This window comes from Schistocerca gregaria, chromosome 7 (genome assembly GCF_023897955.1).
Source record: "Schistocerca gregaria isolate iqSchGreg1 chromosome 7, iqSchGreg1.2, whole genome shotgun sequence".
NCBI lineage: Eukaryota > Metazoa > Arthropoda > Insecta > Orthoptera > Acrididae > Schistocerca > Schistocerca gregaria.
Genome location: NC_064926.1, coordinates 235,204,604 through 235,225,663, shown reverse-complemented (window position 1 = coordinate 235,225,663; position 21,060 = coordinate 235,204,604). Strand labels below are relative to the sequence as shown.

Here is a 21,060-nt window from a genome sequence, read left to right as displayed (position 1 = left end):
TTCTAGATGGTCCATTGCGTCAGTGAGAGTTCTACTGTCGTTAGCAACCTTGGAAGAAATCTGTTTCTAGGTGGTCCATTGCGTTAGTGAGAGTGCATGACGAAGTTAATTTCCTTTAAGTTACGTGCCTTCGTACAGTGGAATGGTACTGAGTTGTAGCACTGTGACCAATGAATCTTGCTGAACATTGCTGTTGGCTGGATTAGACTCAAGACTATTCCAGAGGGGAAACAACGGCCATGAACAGTTTGCCAGTATTTGCTCTTCAAAAATTTGAGAAAAATTGCCAAATTTATTACATTCTTTTAAAGTGTAGCTTGATGAATGTGGTGATAAATATTCATACCAATGTATAAGGAACAAAAATATTATACACAATTGGTGATCCCCTCTGTTTCGCATGGGTTTCATTAAGTACCTACGACTGGATAACTTGTCTGGCGTAGAAGTGATAAATTATAGGAAAAAAACGTCCTCGTGAATCATTCTGTGTATTAGTAGAAGCTGCATTAAAATCCCCTCGGTAGCGTCAGTGATTAGTCTGAACATACAAACAGAAATCGCGTGGGAGGCTTTGCTGTTGTTGTGGTCTTCAGTCCTAAGACTTTTTTGATGCAGCTCTCCATGCTAATCTATCCTGTGCAAGCTTCCTCATCTTCCAGTACTTACTGCAACATACATTCTTCTGAATCTGCTTAGTGTATTCATCTCTTGGTCTCCGTCCACGATGTTTACCCCCCACGCTGAACTCCAATACTAAACGGGTGATCCCTTGATGCCTCAGAACATGTCCTACCAACCGGTCCCTTCTTCTTGTCAAGTTGTGCCACAAACTCCTCTCTCCACAATTCTATTGAATACCTCCTAATTAGTTATGTGATCGACACTTCTAATCTTCAGCATTGTTCTGTAGCACCACATTTCGAAAGCTTCTGTTCTCTTCGTGTCCAAACTATTTATCGTCCATGTTTCACTTCCATTCCATACACATACTTTCAGAAACGAGTTCCTGACACTTAAATCTGTACTCAATGTCACAAATTTCTCTTCTTCAGAAACGCTTTCCTTGCCATTGCTAGTCTACATTTTGTATCCTCTCTACTTCGACCATCATCAGTTAGTTTGCTCCCCAAATAGCAAAACTCCTTTACTACTTTAAGCGTCTAATTTCCTAATCAAATTCCCTCAGCATCACCCTATTTAATTCGACGACACTTAATTATCCTCGATTTGCTTTTGTTGATGTTCATCTTGCATCCTACTTTCAAGACACTGTCCATTCCGTTCAATTGCTCTTCCAAGTCCTTTGCTGTCTCTGGCAGAAATACAATGTCGTCAGCGAACCTCTGTGTTTTTATTTCTTCTCCATGGATTTTAATACCTACTCCGAACTTTTCTTTTGTTTCGTTTACTGCTTGCTCAATATGCAGATTGAATAACACTGGGGATAGGCTACAACCCTGTCTCACTCCCTACCTGACCACTGCTTATCTTTGATGCCATTCGACTCTTATAACTGCCATCTGGTTTCTATACAAATTGTAAACAGCCTTTCGCTCCCTGCATTTGACGCCTGTCACCATCAAAATTTGAAAAAGAGTATTCCAGTCAACATTGTCAAAATCTTTCTCTAACGAATGCTAGAAACATAGGTTAGCCTTTCCTTAATCTACCTTCTAAGATAAGTCGTAGGGTCAGTATTGCCTCACGTGTCCCAACGTTTCTACGAAATCCAAACTGATCGTCCCCGAGGTCAGCTTCTACTAGTTTTTCCATTTGTCTGTAAAGAATTCGCATTAGTATTTTGCAGCTGTGACTTTTTAAACTGATAGTTCGGTAATTTTCACATCTGTCAACACCTGCTTTTTTTGGGATTGGAATTATTATATTCTTCTTGAAGTCTGATGATATTTCGCCTGTCTCACACCTCTTGCTCACCGGATGGTAGACTTTTGTCAGGACTGGCTCTCCCAAGGCCGTCAATAGTCTAATGGAATGTTGTCTAATCCCGGGGCCTTGTTTCGACACAGGTCTTTCAGTGCTCTGTCAAACTCTTCACACAGTATCGTATCGCCCATTTCATCTTCATCTACATCCTCTTCCATTTCCATAATATTGTCCTCAAGTACATAGCCCTTGTATAGACCCGCTATATACTACTTCAATCTTTCTGCTTTCCCTTCTTTTCATAGAACTGGGTTTCCATCTGAGCTCTTGATACTCATACAAGTGGCTCTCTTTTCTCCAAAGGTCCCTTTAATTTTCCTATAGGCAGTATGTATCTTACCCCTAGTCCGATAAGCCTCTACATCCTTACATTTGTCCTCTAGCCATCCCTGCTTAGCCATTTTGCACTTCCTGTCGATCTCATTTTTAGACGTTTGTATTTCTTTTTGCCTGATTCATTTACTGCCTTTTTATATTTTCTCCTTTCATCAATTAAATTCATAATATCTTCTGTTCCCCAAGGATTTCTACTAGCCCTCGTCTTTTTACCTACTTGATCCTCTGCTGCCTTCACTACTTCATCCCTCAGAGCTACCCATTCTTCTTCTACTGTATTTCTTTCTCCCATTCCTGTTAATTGGTCCCTTATGCTCTCCCTGAAACTCTGTACAACCTCTGGTTCTTTCAGTTTACCCAGGTCCCATCTCCTTAAATTCGCACCTTTTTGCAGTTTCTTCAGTTTTAGTCTACTGTTCATAACCAACAGATTGTGGTCAGAGTCCACATTTGCCCCTGGAAATGACTTACAATTTAAAACCTGGTTCCTAAGTCTCTGTCTTACCATTATATAATCTATCTGATACCTCCTAGTATCGCCAGGATTCTCCCATGAGAACAACCTTCTTTCATGATTCTTGAACCAAGTGTTTGCTATGATTAAGTTATGCTCTGTGCAAAATTCTACCAGACGGCTTGTTAAGGAAAAGGAAAAATGCACTATGTTGCGCCACTTCCGAGTTGATTAGCATGTAAATTATGTTTTTGTGGAGTACTCACGTGCAAGGTATTCGTAATAGTCAGGAATGATCATTTTGTTCTTCACTGCATCGAATGTGGCTTCATAACGTAATTGCAGTTAGTGGTACAACAACATTTTCAAGCATTGTACAGCTTTGAAATTACGGTAAATACGTAGAGAAAGGGTAAAGTAGGATTGCTCTGTAGTTCTAAACACTAAACTGCTGGAAATGTATGTAATGGGACCGATGTGGAAGCATGACAATGAGAAGAGAGCGCTTGGTCATCGCGAACAAGTTTAAAAACGAACAGCGTCCTTGATCTTAAAAAAGCAATTCTTTCAGCTTACGCATGAGCGTTTTTAGGGGAACCAACGGAAATGTATATATGGATGTACGAAACGCCTCCCAGCTATGCTCCTAATAAAGACTACCAATGGCAGTAATGTCAAACATACTTTGCTAACTACCTCGGGGGGACTGCTGGTTAGTACCTATATCTGGCCTACACTTACACAATTTAAGGACTTCCTTGGTGAAGCTCGTGCAAGTAATATATTGCACGTTCTACATGTCAACTGAAGTTAAATGGACTTCGGCGATCTCCAAAAATGTGTTGAAATTGCTCTGAGCACTATGGGACTTAACATCTATGGTCCTCAGTCCCCGAGAACTACTTAAACCTAACTAACCTAAGGACATCACACAACACCCAGTCACCACGAGGCATAGAAAATCGTTGACCCCGTCGGGAATCGAACCCGGGAACCCGGGCGTTGGAAGCGAGAACGCTACCGCACGAGCACGAGCTGCGGTCCGGGCAGCTCCGTTGTGAACTTTTTCCTCGTGATGTTAGCGCAAAGGATAACGGTACATTGGATATTAATATCTGTATGACCGCTTTCTAAGAAGCTCTGAACAAAAATCTCTTTGAAGTATTTACGTCTGGATGGGGTTTCCATACCTTCGTAGAATGTAGAGGGTCTAGTTCTTATCTACAAAAATGGCTTCATGTATAAATTTCACATTGCCTGAATTACTCCCCATAAATGACCGTAAAAGCTTGTGGACTTTCCTGTAATAATACCAAGGTAGACTGGTACAACTCTTATACCTTCGGAGGTGGGCGTGGTCACATAAGACATTTCACAACTACAGCTCTACCAAGGCAACCTAAAATTTTTTTACCAGAAAAAGATTTGGCAATACCGCCATTTATGTCTTCTTAACACTAAAGCTGTTTATTGGACTAGACATGATATTTAGATCTTTAACCATTCCCTTTTGGAATTCCCGAGAGCTATAGATATGCGCCGGCAAGGATGGCCGAGCCGTTCTAGGTGCTACATTCTGAAACCCCGCGACCGCTACGGTCATAGGTTCGATTATGGCCATAGGATGGGAAGTAAGAGACTTTGGTGCTAGACCCATGTGTCATCCACAACCGCAAATCTTTAGGAAATTCAGTATTTCGCGATCCCAGAATACCAACTTCTAGGCGTTACCTCTCACCACGGACAACGCAGTGGCCGATGGCCTTCACGTAACGACCGAGAGCAGCAGCGTTTGCGTAGAGCTGTCAGTCCTAAGAGACAAGCAAGACTGCATGAAATAACAGCAGAAATCAATGGGACTCTTGCAGCAGACGAGCCACGTGAGTGCCTTTCCTACCAACTCGACATCACCTGCGGTACATCTCCTAGGCTGGTGACTCTATTGGCTGGATCCTAGGCAACTTTAAAATCGTGGCCTGGTCAGATCAGTCCCAATTTCAGTTGGTAAGACCTGATGATAGGGTGAGAATGCGACGCAGATCCCGAAGTCTCGGACCCTAGTTGTCATCAGGACACTTTGCAAACTGGTGGTGCTTCCATAATGGTATAGGCCGCGTTTGCGTTTAACAGACTGGGTTCTCTGAATATGCCGCTACCTGGAGACCATTTTCAGCATTCATGGACTTCATGTTCCCAAACAATCCTGGAATTTTTATGAACGACAGTGCGCCATGTCACCGGGCCACAGTCATTCGCGATAGGTTTGAAGAACATTCTGAACCTTTGAGGCGAATGGTTTGGCCACTCAGAGCGCCCGACATTGAACCACATTCAACATTTATGGGACATAAACGAGAGGTCAATTCGAGCAAAACATCCTGCGTCGGCAATACTCTAGCAATTATAGACGGCTATAGAGGCAACATGTTCCAGTATTTCTCCAGGGGACTTCCAATGCCCTGAGGAGTCCCTTCCACTGCAATCTGCTGCACTATGCCGGGTACCAGTCTGACACGATAGTAGGAGGTACATTAACATTTTTCTACATTTACAGCAAGCTGCTATTCGCGAGAAGAAATAAAACTTTTTGTAAATCATTTTATATCCACCTTAGCCGTTGTAGGAAACTACTGTCGCCTACAGTTGACCGGAAGAGAAGATGTAGTGTTGGCGTATAGTTGGTCTTGAACGGACGAGGTAATGATTCCTTTTGTTCAATTTCCTTTACTCAGAGTAATAAGGAATATGTTACACTGCCGAGAATATTCATCGGTTAAATCGAAACGTTAAGCGGTCTGCTCCACGGCGCTTTGTAAGAAGACTAGGCCGCGTGATGGAGATGAATTTGACCCACCATTTTCGCTGACTGCCTTCAACAACACAAGCACTTCATTACACAAACACTTCTGCTTCTAAATAACCTTATCTGAAACAGTGATCGATGATACATGACATGAAAGTATCACACACACCATACTGTTGGCACTTGCCGTGAGGCATACGATCTAATTTCCACGTGATACTGTTTTATCTTACAATGAGTTAGTAAATTATACGAAAAATAACTACCGCATTTGTTGTAAATAAAAAACCTTGAATAAAAACCGTGAATTTATGTTTACTTGTTTACTCCTTTACAATTGGCCTATTACATGTACAACTGCAAAAGGCTTTAGAATCTCATATTAATTAATTATCTCATATTAATTAATTGTTACTGCTTTTATACTATACTATTAGAGAAATTTACTTGCTACTATAGCACAACTGCTATTGACCTCTTTTCTCACCATCAGGCTTATAGTTCTTGCAATATAGTTAACAATACTAAGACTCTCGCCACTGGAAACGGCACCGTGGTTACGATCAAGTATATTGGTTTGGAAGACGATTGTTGAATTCTCCAAATGGCGATCCAGATTTTGTTTCCCGTCATCCCCCTTAATCGATTACTGTTTCAACTGAAAAGGATACATTGGATTTTTTCCAAGTCCTTTCTCATTTCAGTCTTGTCCTCTGCATATAGATACTTCACCGCTGACGATCCTTAAAACTAGTAAATGGAGGGTGAACAAAAAATCCACCGACAGCATTTCGGGAGCTGTTCAGCGATATTTCCTGAGTATTTCCGGTTAAGGGACCGGTGGCCTAAGCTAACTCGTTACAGACTAATAGCAATTCGTTTGGCTCCTTTCCGTCTTTTATCTTTGTATCGTTTTTTTCTCTTCTGACTGGTTTGTGCCGGAACTGCATTCAATGTATCTCTGTAACACTGCTAATGGCGACGTCATACACTGTATGTCTTAATAGAAAACACTTGATCCATTCACTGGCGATACATGTTTTCGACTTGTTGGCAATGGTAAAACACAAGTCACTCTTTTACCTTAAGATAGCATTTATTATGGCCCACATGTGACTCATTTTTTTCGGTTGCATTAGGTGTTTGCTAGAACTGATACACAGCAGTACCTATGGGTTTACTGTTCGTGAGTTTCCCAAAATGTAGTTCGTATAAGGGTTCACTGAATGCAACGGAAGAGTGCCTCTACGACGCCATGTAGAGATATTTACCTTTCAATGCAACCTGATTACGATACTTTGCATCTGTTTCAAGGCTGTTGCCTCATTGAATTAGTGTGCGCTATTACAGATTGTTTCACCGTTGTGAGGACATTTTTCCATAAATGAAAGTAAAAGGGATGACAAATCATAGATATTTCTGGAAACGGAGGAAAAAAAGTCTTATGAAATGTGTCCGGAAATGGTCAGCTGAAATGGCAGATGTCGGTGACGAGTGAAAGTTCCTCTAGCTACGAGGCGTGTGTTACATGTGTGTTGCAGGCGGTATGATTAACGCAGCGTACCTAAGCAGCACAATGGACCGGTATTCATGTAGGGAACAAGCCGACATGGTGTCTGGGTACGGCCAAGCGGATGGAAACAGTCGAGAGGCAGCACGGCTGTACAAAAACATGTACGCTCACTGAGACCGACGACGTTACACAATATTTCAAGTCCTTCCTGGACGCTTGTCTGATCGTGGGTCTCTTCAGACAGATGAACATTGTGTGATATGGTTGGTAACTGCGAGGGTACTTGTTTTGGTGTAGCCGTGCTACCTGTCGACCCGACGTGAATACTGGACCATTCTGCTGCTTAAGTACGCTGCGTTAATGACACCGCCTGCTACACGCAAGGGGATTACGCCTCGTGGTCAGAGGAACTTTCCTGCAACATACAAGTAACACATAGCAAGTGGGCAGAAGAACTTCCATTCATCACAGCCATATGCCATGGGAACGGTGCATTTCGGGATATACGTTCATAGGACGTTTTTCCTCCATTTCCAGTCTGAAATACGTACCTGCTTTTTGTCGGTTCTATTAATGTACACCCCCCCATAACGTACCAATGGAGGCCATGGGTATCTTATACGAAACTGCTCACATAATATCCCTGAACAACCACCGAAATTTTGTTGGTGCAATTCTTGCTCACTCCGCATATACGGAAACAGACTGAAAAGCTTGCAAGGATAATGAGAGGCAGATTGTGCCAAGAAATAATAATAAAAAAACTTCGATATGTTGCACCGTTTCCGAGTTAATTAGTACTGAATTTAGGCAGTACGGCCATTGCGCACGAATTCAACGGCCATCCAGAGACTGTGTCGCCAAATGTGTTCTTCGTTTGGTTTCATAAAAGCGAGCGAGAAAGCGATGAAAATACGCAGTTTTATAAAGTTTGACACTACTGTATGCCGCCTGCAGGTAACGATGTACCACTGGGACCTCCCTCAAGCACTGCAGTACATCGGAGGCTGGCCCAACGAGTTGCTGGCTGACTACTTCGTTGAATACGCCAGGATACTCTTCGAAAACTTCGGAGATAGGGTAAGTAAAAGTTTCAGTGTACCTGCAGCCTCATATCAGTTTTACTTTACCTGGCAGAATAATTGACAATCTATGGTTCCACAGGTGAAATGGTGGATCACATTCAACGAGCCCAATCAGTTCGTGCATGGCTACGTGGTGCCGTGGACCGCACCAGGTCTGCGAGCACCGGGCATCGGCGACTACCTGGCCACACACACCGTCATCAAAGCTCACGCCCGGGTCTGGCACCTCTACGATGAGCAGTACAGAGCCACACAGAACGGTCAGTGCCTCATGACAACATGCATGTCCCTTTCGATAGTGACAAATACAATAAAGAGTTCAAGCTGTCATAAACGCAAAAGGGTGAATACCACCTATTTTAATCTTCGGATTCTTTTGACCAGATTTGTAAGCGAGGTAGGGATGACCTGGGAATCAGGCAAGCATCGTCACTGCCTACAAGTGGTGAAGTCCACTGACAAGTGGGTCTGAGAAAGAGCTGTTTGTTATGGCCTGTCTCATGGGAATAAGAATCTCGGAAACTGCTGTTTTTGCGCAGTTTTCACGGACAATGTCTGAAGGTCGTCCAATTACTAAGTAGGTGACAAGGTTTTCTAAGTCCATGCTTCATTACGGAACGTTGACGTCAGACATTTAACAGTTCTGCACATTACCATAGACGGGGATATGCCGCAGATCTTATGAAAGAGTGCAACGCTGATGCAATTACGACTGTGTCAGGGCACAAGGATTAGTGTACATTGTTGAAAATTAGTCTTTGCATCAACAGACACCGATGGGTTCCCATCCTAACCTAACGACAATGTAATTAGGATTGCGTGTGGGTCCCGCAGTAATCGAAACGTGTCTCCTGGTCGGTAGAATAACGTTACTTGCTACACACTTGGTCCACGCTTGTGCTTGAATACTCCGTCATCCGGGCACCACATGTTCATAGGCCGCTGGGGCTAACAACAGGCTATGGAGGACTTTCCCCTGGCTTACATCGCACACATACCATTAAACTAAGACACCACTAAAGTTGCGGACTATATTAACTTTTTTTCACCTCCAAGACTGGTATGGTGGTACAGTTGTTTGGGAAGGATGAAAGTAAATTCACATTGATTCCTTGGGTAGCAAATTAGCCTCATTCGAACCTGATGAAAATCATCTCTGATGTTATCTGGTCGTAGATCCTCACCCACAGACCACCGCTGTTGCGTAGATATCTGGTGCCATATATCTCTGAAAAACTTGGAAGTACGTGTCGATTCGATGAAAACTGAAACATCTGCTATAACTTATTAAATAGGCCTACAAACATGCTATCAAGCAGGTGGTCAAATTGTTTTGGGTCCTCAGGGCACCGCAAAACATGGATGGAAGAGTGATTCTATAGTTGACGACAGTGGTTAAAGATAAGTTACCAACTGAATTAGAGCTATCTTCCAAACTTCGTTTTCTCCTGACAATGTTGGCGATACATTTTCGCGCGGACTGCTCGAGACAATGAACGTGTAGGGCAAACATTCTCACACATTATTGCTCAACTGCAGCCTTCGTAACAAGGAGACTAGTCTGCGCTGATCTAAGGCATAAACATCTACCTCGACGGCATTGCTATTGTGGCCTCACTTCACTGTACCTAAAGCTACTTCTTACGTAATATGTTTCATATGTCGATACGGCATTGCCATGCACATCAGTTCTGCCTCGGTTAAGCTTAAAATAACAAGAAGCAGGCAGCCAGCACTCGATGCTCATTGGATACTTTACGAGCAACTGACAGTTATATGGCATGTCATTCAGTATTTGACAATTGATGGCTCTTCTCTGCCGCATTACTCGAATAATGGTAGTGAACTGATACTTTGTTGTAGACAATGTACAGTTTGTATTCGAGGTTCAGAAATCAGATTGGTGGAACTTTATTTCCATTAGCAAAGTGTCATTTCATTGTAAAAAAATCAGTCCTTTTACAGCAACCATTGCCCGTGGAATGGTAGATTGTTCCTCATAAAATTATGGCCACACTTTTCGGCTCATGGGTCCACATAGACGATAACCACTGGCGACCATTCTACTCCTTATCCGCTACCTGTCAACCAGCGAAGAAGTATGATAACTCATCGACTGTTGGGGTCCAAAAAACAATCCGCGAATAAGTTACTGAGCTTTGTGTTGTCTACACGCCTATACCCCCCTATTTCGTGAGAGACTATGACGAGACATATTATCAACAATGTGGTACTCACAGAAGTTAACATCTGACTCAAATTTCAGCTGAATTCTGGTACTGAAGTCGTACCTCTGACAAAGTGAGATTTGAAATGTTCAATGCCTGCACCATCTCGGAGATCGGTGAATTGCGGCCTAACCGTAATAAAGCGCGCTGATGTCCAAGTGTGGCACTTTGAATACTTGACTACAACGATGTAGGCCTTTACCAAGTTCCACGATATGAAGTTATTTCAACCAATTCCTTTTCTCGTGGCGCAGATAAGTTGTTTTTCTAACACAAAAGCTACCTCTCACCCAGTAGTTGATGGGCAATCTGTGTTTTATTGTAGTAAACGTAGGTATTGTCAACTTAATATATGAAATAATCAGCAAGAAGATATTGTAATTGGCGCAAGATGGCAGGAGTTCCCGCAATGTATGGACACAGGGAAAACGAAGAAAGCTGCAGTCGAAAAAAAAGTCATACTGGCGAGCAGTATCTTACTTCATCAATAGCTACGAGACAATCAGGTATATTCTCCATTGATAACAGTATGCATTCCCTAGAAATTTTTCAAGAGTTCACTTGAAGTCTTATTCCTTCCTCTATCTCTTTGCTTCGCAAGTTTCTTTCACCATATGCAGCGTTGTTATCTGCTAATATGTAATTAAATGACAAGTGGACTTGTGATCACATGCGCACTGTCCTTCAGAGTGCTCAGTCACATGTACATGTCCTCGAGTGGAAGAAACAGTTACATGTTCCGCTGCCGAGCGAAAATTTCGTTCTGGAAAGTGCCCCGAGGCTAAGCCATGTCTCCGCAATATGATTTCTTCGAGGAGTGTAAGGTTCGCAGGAGAGCTTCTGTCAAGTTTAAGAGATAGGAGACGAGGTACTGGGAGGCTTAAAACTGTGAGGGTGGGACGTCAGTTGTGCTCGGGTAGCTCAGTCGGTGTAGCACTTGCTCCTGAATGGCAAAGGTTCCGAGCTCGAGTCTCGGTCCGACACATAGTTTTAACCTGACAGGAAATTTCCATTTTTTTCGTGACCAGTTTTATCTAAAAGCTTTACAGGGCTATCTTAGAGCTTAAAATTAATCCATTTAATGCAAATTATTTTCACGAAGGATCAGACAATTTTTTTTCTGTGTGAGTCACTATCGGAATTAAACGATAAGCAGAGTACTACTAGGAATCTTATTCGGTTTAATAATATTCATGTTCTGTTCGGATTTGTCGACCTGGAGGAAGTGTTTGACGATGTCAAATGGTGTAAAATGCTATGTATTCTGAGAAAAATAAGTGCAAGCTATAGGGAAAGAAGGGTGATATACAATATGTGCAAGAGCAAAGAGTGAACAATAAGAGTAAAAGATTAAGAACGATGTGCTCAGATTAAAAAGGATTGTCATATATTAGACAATACTACTTTTTCGTCTTCTGCGCATGACACAAGTTTAGTTTTTAAAGACGTGAATGGCAGTACAAATAATATAGGAAAATTTGTAGTAGTCTACAGCTAGTTAACTGTTGCTTATGTGCATTAAATTTCGTTGCTTACACTTTCGGTCCTGAAGTTGTGTAATATATGTTTTTGTGTACTAAATGTTGTAAATGAAACTGAACGCATTACGTACCTTAGGACTGGAGGTTATGTATTTAAAACTACCTCCAGAGCTACTTAATGATCGGCATGAATATCGATGGTGGTCGATCTGCTCTTCTAAATAACGAGACCAAGATAAATAAGCCATTTCCACTGGGTTTACAAATCTAGAAATAAAATTATTAATATATTATTTATTACAGCACTTAATTTGTACTTACACCACAATAATTTCATATAACGAAATAAAAGTTTTGGTAACTAAGTTACGAAGTACACAAAATAAAAATGTGGATAAAAGTCTGTTTTATGTCGGAGAACTTTGGATAAGTTGAAATTACAGTTTCTGGTCCATCAGTATTACTATGTGCACCACTTTAATGACTTCACACACTGCTCTATGTAACATAATCTCATTTATACGCACGTGTTTGCTTTGACATACTTCGCAGGAAGCGTGGGAATTACGCTTAATATGGATTGGCCTGAACCAGAGACCAACTCGACAGAGGATGCAGAGGCAGCTGAAAGAGCACGACAGTTTGTGGTGGGTACTGTAGCTATGTCGTCAACAAGTTGGATCCCGTGTAACTTTCAAGTGTAGTGTTAGTTTGTTAGAGGTTGTTAGAGATAGTATTCACGTGACTTAAAAAGTGTGTATGTAGGACATTGACGATTGTAAGAAAACTGACGTGTAATTCTGTATTGCAGATGGGTATGTTCGGCCATCCTATTTACAGTCAGGATGGGGATTATCCAGCTGTGGTTCGACAGCGAGTGGATGCCAACAGCAAGGCTGAGGGACGGCCCCGATCAAGGCTACCAACCTTCACACAAGAAGAGATCGAGTACATCAGGGGTGAGTAACGAAATGCACAGCAGTAGGAGACGACTGGGGTTCAACAACTGGGCACACAACGATTCCTACTTCTGTCACGCATGATTGCAATGTAAATAGTAAATATGTTTTTCCATCTTAGGTCCGTTAATTCTAGCGATACTTTGCTACTGAATCTTGTCGCTACGTGAAAGTGATAGACAATGGACGTTGCGTCCCACTAGAAATTCTTTGCAATCATCAACACGTTTCGTTGCCAACATACAGAGCAAAACAGTGATCTTGCTAAATCACACATTTGGAAGAAATAAAAACCGGTTTACCAGGAAAACTTCCATTTAAACATCATTTAGTTTAGTTTGTTTCACACTGTGACGCTGCATGTGAGGAAGCATTCTTGACTGCTTATGGAATGTCAAGTAAGGCTCAAGACACAGATTTTTGAAACTTCTTCCTTTGTAATTCATCAATCTGTCAAGCACAGTTTTGGATGCTACACGAGTGTTGATTGTAAAGGCAATATACTGCCGACACCGTCATTCTTATTGGAATGTTAACCACATCTCCTACAATACTTGTCTAAATTATTTCACTGTATTTGCAGTTAGCTTCATGTTGGCGGAGGGGGGGGGGGAGTGACTCTAGCTTCTTTAACCACTTCCTGTACTGAAAGTGGACCTCTATGTCAGCTGCTTTCTGAGATTGCCGGTCGTTTACGAAATACAAAATCCTTAAATGTGCCATTAACTTCACGTGGGGATTATAAGGATAGACTGTCTGAAGAAGACATAAGTGTGAAAACTGGGCTTAGGCCATAAAGAAAATTCTGAATATGATGGCAAATGAAGTAGTTTCGAAATAACTGACAATCACTGACGTTCTGCGAGCATAAGATTAATATACGCAAATCCTTTCACTTTAGATGCTAATTGATACACAAATACTAACGAGCGTATGTTTCAGGTAGGTCTCTGATATCTCGGTACTTATAGAAAAAAACGAATACATGTTGCTTGAAGTACAAACGCAAGATACATTTTATGTTTCCCTGTACTCTATGCTGTTGAATAATTGCTGTAAAATTCACTCAGATCGGCACAGATTGTTCGAGTATTGTTTTCCTTGAAATCGCACTACGCTCCGTTCTATCAGTGGGCTGCCAAATTTCGTTTTGCCTTCTGCGGCGGCGTGCTATTGTACTGTGTTACGGTGATTACAGTGTGTACCTGTGGGTACAGACCCACATCTGCAAGCAAACTCGAAAATATTGCCGCAACTTGATTATTGTCGAGATGAATATTACAACTTTATGACCACCCCCTGCGTGTGACAAAAATATTACACCACATCATTTGAACCATTCCGTGTTACGTCTGCCTACGCAACCAAGAGTGTAAGACAAAGAGAATCTGTAAGGATTCTCGTCTCTAAGGAAACAGTAAATGTTTTAGAGGATTGGGGCATACGGAGTCAATACTATAAATGACTCGTTTCCCTGGAATTACCCACTCTGTGACAAATAATGTGGGAGCAGCAGCTTCATCCGTATCAATTACAGAAAACATCATGTTTTTCTACTAGGGACTTCGATCTTCTCGTCCTGTAGCGTCAATGAACTATGCAGCTGGGTGTGAGTGATTCTCTCTTTGTCGCCTTTGTACGTACCTCCGATGGAACTTATTTCTCTAGAGATGATATGCCCTATAATCGCAGCACTCAGGTACCATCAGCTAAAAAGCATCACACTACAACATTCCATAACTGTTGAGAATGATTTACATTGAACCTGTGTAGTCACTCGTCAGTACACTGAATGTCTGTGAGACCCCTCCCCAAGTAGATTTTTTCGTCTAACATACCCCACTTGAACTTCGTTCCATATCCCCCGTTATGCACTATCCATGTACGTATGTATCATAATCATCAAGGGTGCACGCTGAACAAAAAATTTTCAAAGCACATTGGGTTCCAGAATATGATGTGGCACTCGCATTAGTACCTGAGTAGCGGCAGGGAAATTCAGTGATGGTGGTACTGTAAGTGATTGTTTTCGACAAATGGTAACATTTGAAATTGAATAGATTTGCACAAAACAAAGCCTACTCCATTTGTTTCCTCACATCACCACAACAGCTTTCCATCTTGCATAATGAAGAACGGAAAATAATTAAACAATTAGTGCGTTCGAACATAGTGGAAGGCCTTCACAATGGTTAACCAATGCAGTAGTAGAACGCTACTTTATACCTTCTGCCTTCAAATCAACGTCTACATCTACATAGATACTCCGTGATTCACCGTACTGTGCGTACAGGGGGGTACCCCGTACCACTGCTTGCCATTTCTCCTCCTGTTCCACTCGCAAATACAGCGAGGGAAAACTGACTGTCAAGACGCATCCGTATGAGAGTTAATTTCAGGTATCTTATCTTCGTAATCCTTACTCGCGATGTTAGTTGGCGGCGTAGATTCACAAGTAATAGCAGTGTCTCTCGAGAAACAAAAGTGATATTGTTGTGTACATAGTTCCGCGTAGTCAGCGCGTACACAACTTTCCCACCAGAGCACGCCCCGCCAAGCCCAACAGCGCAGGCGCACCGCTCGTCCGTCTCCGCACTACGAGATGGCGCTGTCTTAGAGACGGACCAAATTCTGCTTCCGCCGATCCGCGTGTTAATATGTAACGCAGCCAATGAGATTGCTGCTAACGTAGAACCTTTCCTCCTCGCGGATCACACTCGCGCAGTGATACATGAACGCGCAAGGTAGTATAACGAGTGCACAGACCTCCGATTAGTGTCTGTATGAGTCTGCATTAGTCTGTACCAGTCGACAGAAAAGTTTCAGTCTGCGCCTAATAAGATTACCATATTCCTCTACATAGCCATGAAGAGAAATGAATAGACTATTTTGTCAAGTACCAGAGATATGTGAGGATAAGATTAACGTACCAAGACCAAAGGAACTTCAGACTGTCAATTGTAAATAGCATCCAGAATCAAGTTAAGTAATTTTATGTTATTATTTTAATAAATGTGTGTGAAAATTAATCAAGTTCTGTTTAAAGTTGGTAACCGTCAATCTGATACTCTAAGCGTGCAAGTGGCATTTCTATCGTCTGAACTAACGGCAGAAGATAAACACGCCATGATAAGACCACGAGACATTTTGCTGACACTCGCCTACTTCGTTAGAGGGACAAGTCAAATAATCTGATGGTGTGTGTGCCGAAGGTCTTACAGTACGCCCACCACAGATATGATTCCAAAATATTCCAGGAAACGCTGAACAACTACAGGTCCGCTATGCATGTCACAATATTCTATCTTTTTGTAACACATAGCAACTGTTTCTTGCAATAGATGTGTTCTGTACCATTTTATGCAGGCGTTTACCAAGCGTATCCTGTAACACAGGAAGCTGATGGTTTTCAATATTTGGATCATAGAATCTTTTAGAAACATACGAAATACAAATGGCTGTAAGTATTCGCTGTCCATTTTTTAATTAATTGCTTATTGCTGGTGACAAATAGTTGCTAATGTAATATTTGTTGATGATACAAAACAATTATTATACCATTTTTTTCGCGACAGGGTAAAACTGTGAACTGGACAAGACTTTCGTACTCCACAGCAGCCTTTAGCGCGCTGTGACTACAATTTGCACTGTCCGAGTCGATATGAGGGACTGAATGAAAGATTCAAATCGGCATTGCTTACTTCTTTATGTATATGCTTCCTGATACACATTCAAGTAAATCATTATACGTATTCAGTTTTTATAGCATTGGCACTACATAATAGCAGCATCCCTTACTTGAGAGAGTGTGAAACAAAATCTTCTACATTTGTTCGAAACGCTAGCGTTTTGTTTTGGTTTATCAGTTACTTGAAGTCAGGGGAAATAATCCTTGTTACAGGTACGGCAGACTTCTTTGGGATGAATCACTACAACACGACTTTCGTGACACCAGGCCTCACAGGCCACAACCCTTCGAAAAAGCGGGATACCGCCGTAATTTCATCGGCTCCTGAGGTAAGCTGAAAGTACTCCTTGTACAGGGGTAGCATTGTGTTAGTGGAAAGACATTTGACGACATCAGAGTGTTCACAGATTGGCGATTACTAAGACAAGAAAATGGTGATAGCACATGTGCTCCATGGCTCCATCCAGTTAAGGGATTAGGCTTCTCCATTGAAACACTGTAGGTCGTCATACACTGCAGAGCCAAAGAAACTGTAACATGCATGCATATTAAAATACAGAGATATGTAAAGATTCAGAATACAGCGCTGTGGTCGACAATGCCTATCTAAGACAAAAAGTGTCTGATGCAGTAGTTAGATCGATTATTCCTGCTAAAATGACGGATTATCAGATTATAAGTGAGTTTGAACGTGATGTTACAGCCGGCGCACGAGCGACTGGACATAGCATCTCCGAGACTGCGATTAAGTGAGCATTTTCCCGTACGACGATTTCACGAGTGTACCGTGAATATCAGGAATCCGGTAAAACGTAATATCTCAGACATAGCTGAGACGGGAGAAAGATTCTGCAAGAACGGGACCAGCGGCGACTGAAGAGAATCGTTCAACGTGATAGAAGTGCAACCCTTTCCCTAAGTACTGCAGGTTTCAAGACTGGCCTATCAACAAGTGTCATCGTGCGAACCACTTCTATGAAACGTCATCGATAGTGTCTTCCGGAGCCGAAGGCTCACTTGTGTAGCCTTTATGACGGGACGACACAACGCCAGTCAACACCAACATTGGACTGTTGATGACTGAAATCATGTCACCTGGTCGGACGAGTCTCGTTTCAAATTGTATCGAGCGGCGAGCGGATGGACGTGTACGGGTGTGGAGACAACCTCATGATTCCATTGACCGGGTGTGTCAGCAGCGGACTGTTCAAGCTTGTGAAGAGTCTGTGATGGTGTTGGGCGTGTGCCGTTGAAATGATGTGGAACCCTTGACACGTCAATTTACGACTCTGACAGGTGACACGTACGTAAGAATTCTGTCTGACCCCATGCATCCGTTCATGGCCATTGTGCATTCCGACGGACTTGGGCAACTCTGGGAGGACAATGCGACACCACACGTCCAGAATTACCACAGAGTGGTTCGAGGAACACTCTTCTCAGTTTAAGCACTTACCCTGGCCACTAAACTCACCAGACACGAATATTATTGAACATATATTGGATGTCTTGCATCGTGCTGTTCGGAAGAGACCTCGACCCGCTCGTACTCTTATGGATTCATGGACAGACCTGCTGGATTCGTCGTGTCAGTTCCCTCCAGCACTACTTCGGGCATTAGTCGAGTCCATGGCACGTCGTTTTGCGGCACTTCCGCGTGCTCGCTGGGGCCCTCCACGATATCACGCATGTCTACCAGTTTCTTTGGCTCTTCAGCATAGAAAGGCATGGGTTACAAACTGGAACGAAACATCTCTTAATACTGGAAGCTAATAATCGTGATGAAAGATTGTAATTTCGTTCTCATTAATAAAAAAATTTACAATCTCCATTGAAAGTACACTCAATGTCCATAGCAGATTGTCATAACTGTTTTACATGTACAATCTCTTTTCAAATAGTTTGTAAGAAACAGTGCATAATATGCGACATAGGATCACAATCTCCTTTAATTTATTTATTAGTACATTTTTAGTATTTTGTGAATCCCTCTAATAATTTAAGCCTGCAGTTATTTATAATTTTTTGAAAAGTTAACAATAATGATAATAATAATAATTATTATTATTACCTCAAAGATAGATAACAAGCCTAATTAGTTCTGTGCACTTTATCAGTGCACAGTAAGTGCATTTCACAAGCTCACAAACGTAATAATAAAGTTATCCTTGAATTTAATGATTAAATACATATTTATAAGTTGTCTTCTTTGTTTTCCAGTCTCTTTTTCCACAGTCCCAGCTATACAAATTGAGTAACCAATACCGTGTTTTGCGATTGTAATGAAAGTCTTGGTTGGACTTTTGTTACAATAACAAAAGATGGTAAGAACATGTATAGCTTGCAAACATAATTTGCTGAACTAAAAAATCAAAAGAAGGATCACAAATGGTGTCAATGAATAGTTCAGTAGTTTCTAAACGTTTTAGCTTTGCAGACCACCTACTTTATAAAAAAAAACTTAGAGGCCCAGTAACCGAATATACAACTATACAAATATAGAAGCGACATATATAGATACGGTGTGGTCAAACAATACAGTGAACCATTTGGTGTAATTCGTCCGAAAGCCTGATCCGTTGAGACAAGCAGCGTGAAAGTGGAACATGTTCTGAGTCGTCAATCCGCGTCTAGAGACGTTAGAAATGTGATATGTTTACGGTGTCCATTACGCATCTTGGATTTTGAACAATACCTTAACATTAAATTGCAAAGAAGTGCCAAAGACACTCCTGAAATGTTTTAGTTGTTTAGTTGGCGTAAGACGATAATACTCTAACGCTGAAGATTGTTTGCAAGCGATATGAGCGATTTAAAAGCGGAAAAGAATCGAGCGAGCAACATTCAGGACGTCCTATAACCACAACAACAAGACAATGTGCAAAAAGTGGCAAAAATTGTCTATTTCAACGGGCGAATAAATATTCTAGCGCTTACTGAAAGTCATAGCAATTCATTCAGGTCCGTGAAAAGTATTTTAACCGATAACTTATATGTGAAGTGAGTGAGTGCAAATTATGTTCCCATACTTTTGAATGATGAACACAAGGGAAGTCGTGTGTCCGTCTGCATGGAATTCAGGTTCGTCTTTATTCATATCGGGCCTTCATGTCGAAATTGTAATTGGATTTTAAATTTTGGTCCTTGAGTAAGACCCTGAGACGAAAATAGTGTATCATCTCACTCTAAAAAGGCACGGCAGTTAATATATAATCTCAAAGTCATACTCTTTTTTTCTTTCGATATTTAGGGCATAGTTGTATGAGCGTTCGTTCCACGGGGGACAACTGTAGACGCGTACTGCAAAGTTTGGGAATCGATATAAGAAGGAAAAGACCAGAAAGATTGCCTAATAGCTTCCTTCTTCATCACGACAGTGTGCCGTGCCACATCTCACGTTTGATTCCCGAGCTTTTGGACGAAAAACGTGTTTCTGTCAGTCCACATCCGCCACATTTATCACCATGCGACTTCTGGCTCTCCCCAAACCTAAAAACGAGCTTAAAAAAAAGTTTTGACACCGACGCAGACATTGAGAGGGTGACGACAGAGCAGCTGAACGCCCTTCTAAAATAAGTCTTCAAGAAATGCTTCCATATTCAACGTTGAAGAAGATTTAATGAAATTCAATTTAAAATTATTAATTTTGTTAGTAATAAAATTATTCATTGCGTATTTAGGTCACTCCTCGTATATAAATCATATTCACGATGTCAATAGGCATAATTATTAAATGATACTGTACATCCCCCAAAAGCATTGAAAAATATTTGTCTTTTATAAAGGCAATGTTTTTGTTGTCTTCACTTAACTGTCACTACAATATATAAACTCAAAGTCGAGTGGTCAACGTTAAAACAAACCAATAAGGTTTCTTATATTGTTTGTTCTTACTCAGTACCTTTAATTTTAGCCTCAAATCATCTTCCACATTTAGTCGATTTTTGTACCGATTTTTTCCAAAAAATGAAGCTGAGAAGTATCATTCACATAAACAGGTTGGTGAAAAGCCAGTCATTGTCTCAGCACAGTTTTGGCAATTGCTGCCTACTATTGCCGAGCACTTATCCAGAACGAGACGAATGGTGTTGTTTCAGAAATGGATTTTACAGAATTGACACGTGTTATTTTAATTAACCAGTCTTCATTACTTGATGACATTTTCAATTTTTTGTTGGTACCATTTTTCAAAGAGATTTCTGATGCATTGTATTCCGCCCTCGTTTTTAGGGAAGTAGTTCCGAAAATAAAAATGAAAAGGCTTAAATACTGCTCTAGTACGTATAGTTAAGGGATTTCACATTCATACGAATGAACAAGAATATATGTAATTATGGTATACGACAAATAACTAAAGTTCATTAGTATTAGTTATACAAAATGTAGTATTTGGGAAATTAACTGTTATCAATGATATTTCTGTTTAAGGGAATTTCATGTTTACAATTAGACCTACTAAAAATATTTGCATAATATTCAAGAAAACATATAATTTTAAATTACTTGAGGCTGGAATTCAAAGATTTTAGCTGACCTAGTATGGTTGCAGCTGTTGTTTTATTGATT

At 41.2% G+C, this 21,060-nt stretch overlaps 1 protein-coding gene across 1 annotated transcript in view; it reads left to right on the top strand.

Moving 5' to 3' along the window:
• Positions 1-21,060, top strand: part of LOC126281670 (myrosinase 1-like) — a 37,763-nt gene that overhangs the window by 6,400 nt on the left and 10,303 nt on the right. The window contains exons 4-8 of the mRNA XM_049980821.1: positions 8,011-8,133; positions 8,218-8,398; positions 12,400-12,494; positions 12,659-12,806; positions 16,708-16,823. Of these exons, the coding sequence (XP_049836778.1) occupies positions 8,011-8,133; positions 8,218-8,398; positions 12,400-12,494; positions 12,659-12,806; positions 16,708-16,823 (663 nt within the window). The remainder of the gene's footprint in view (positions 1-8,010; positions 8,134-8,217; positions 8,399-12,399; positions 12,495-12,658; positions 12,807-16,707; positions 16,824-21,060) is intronic.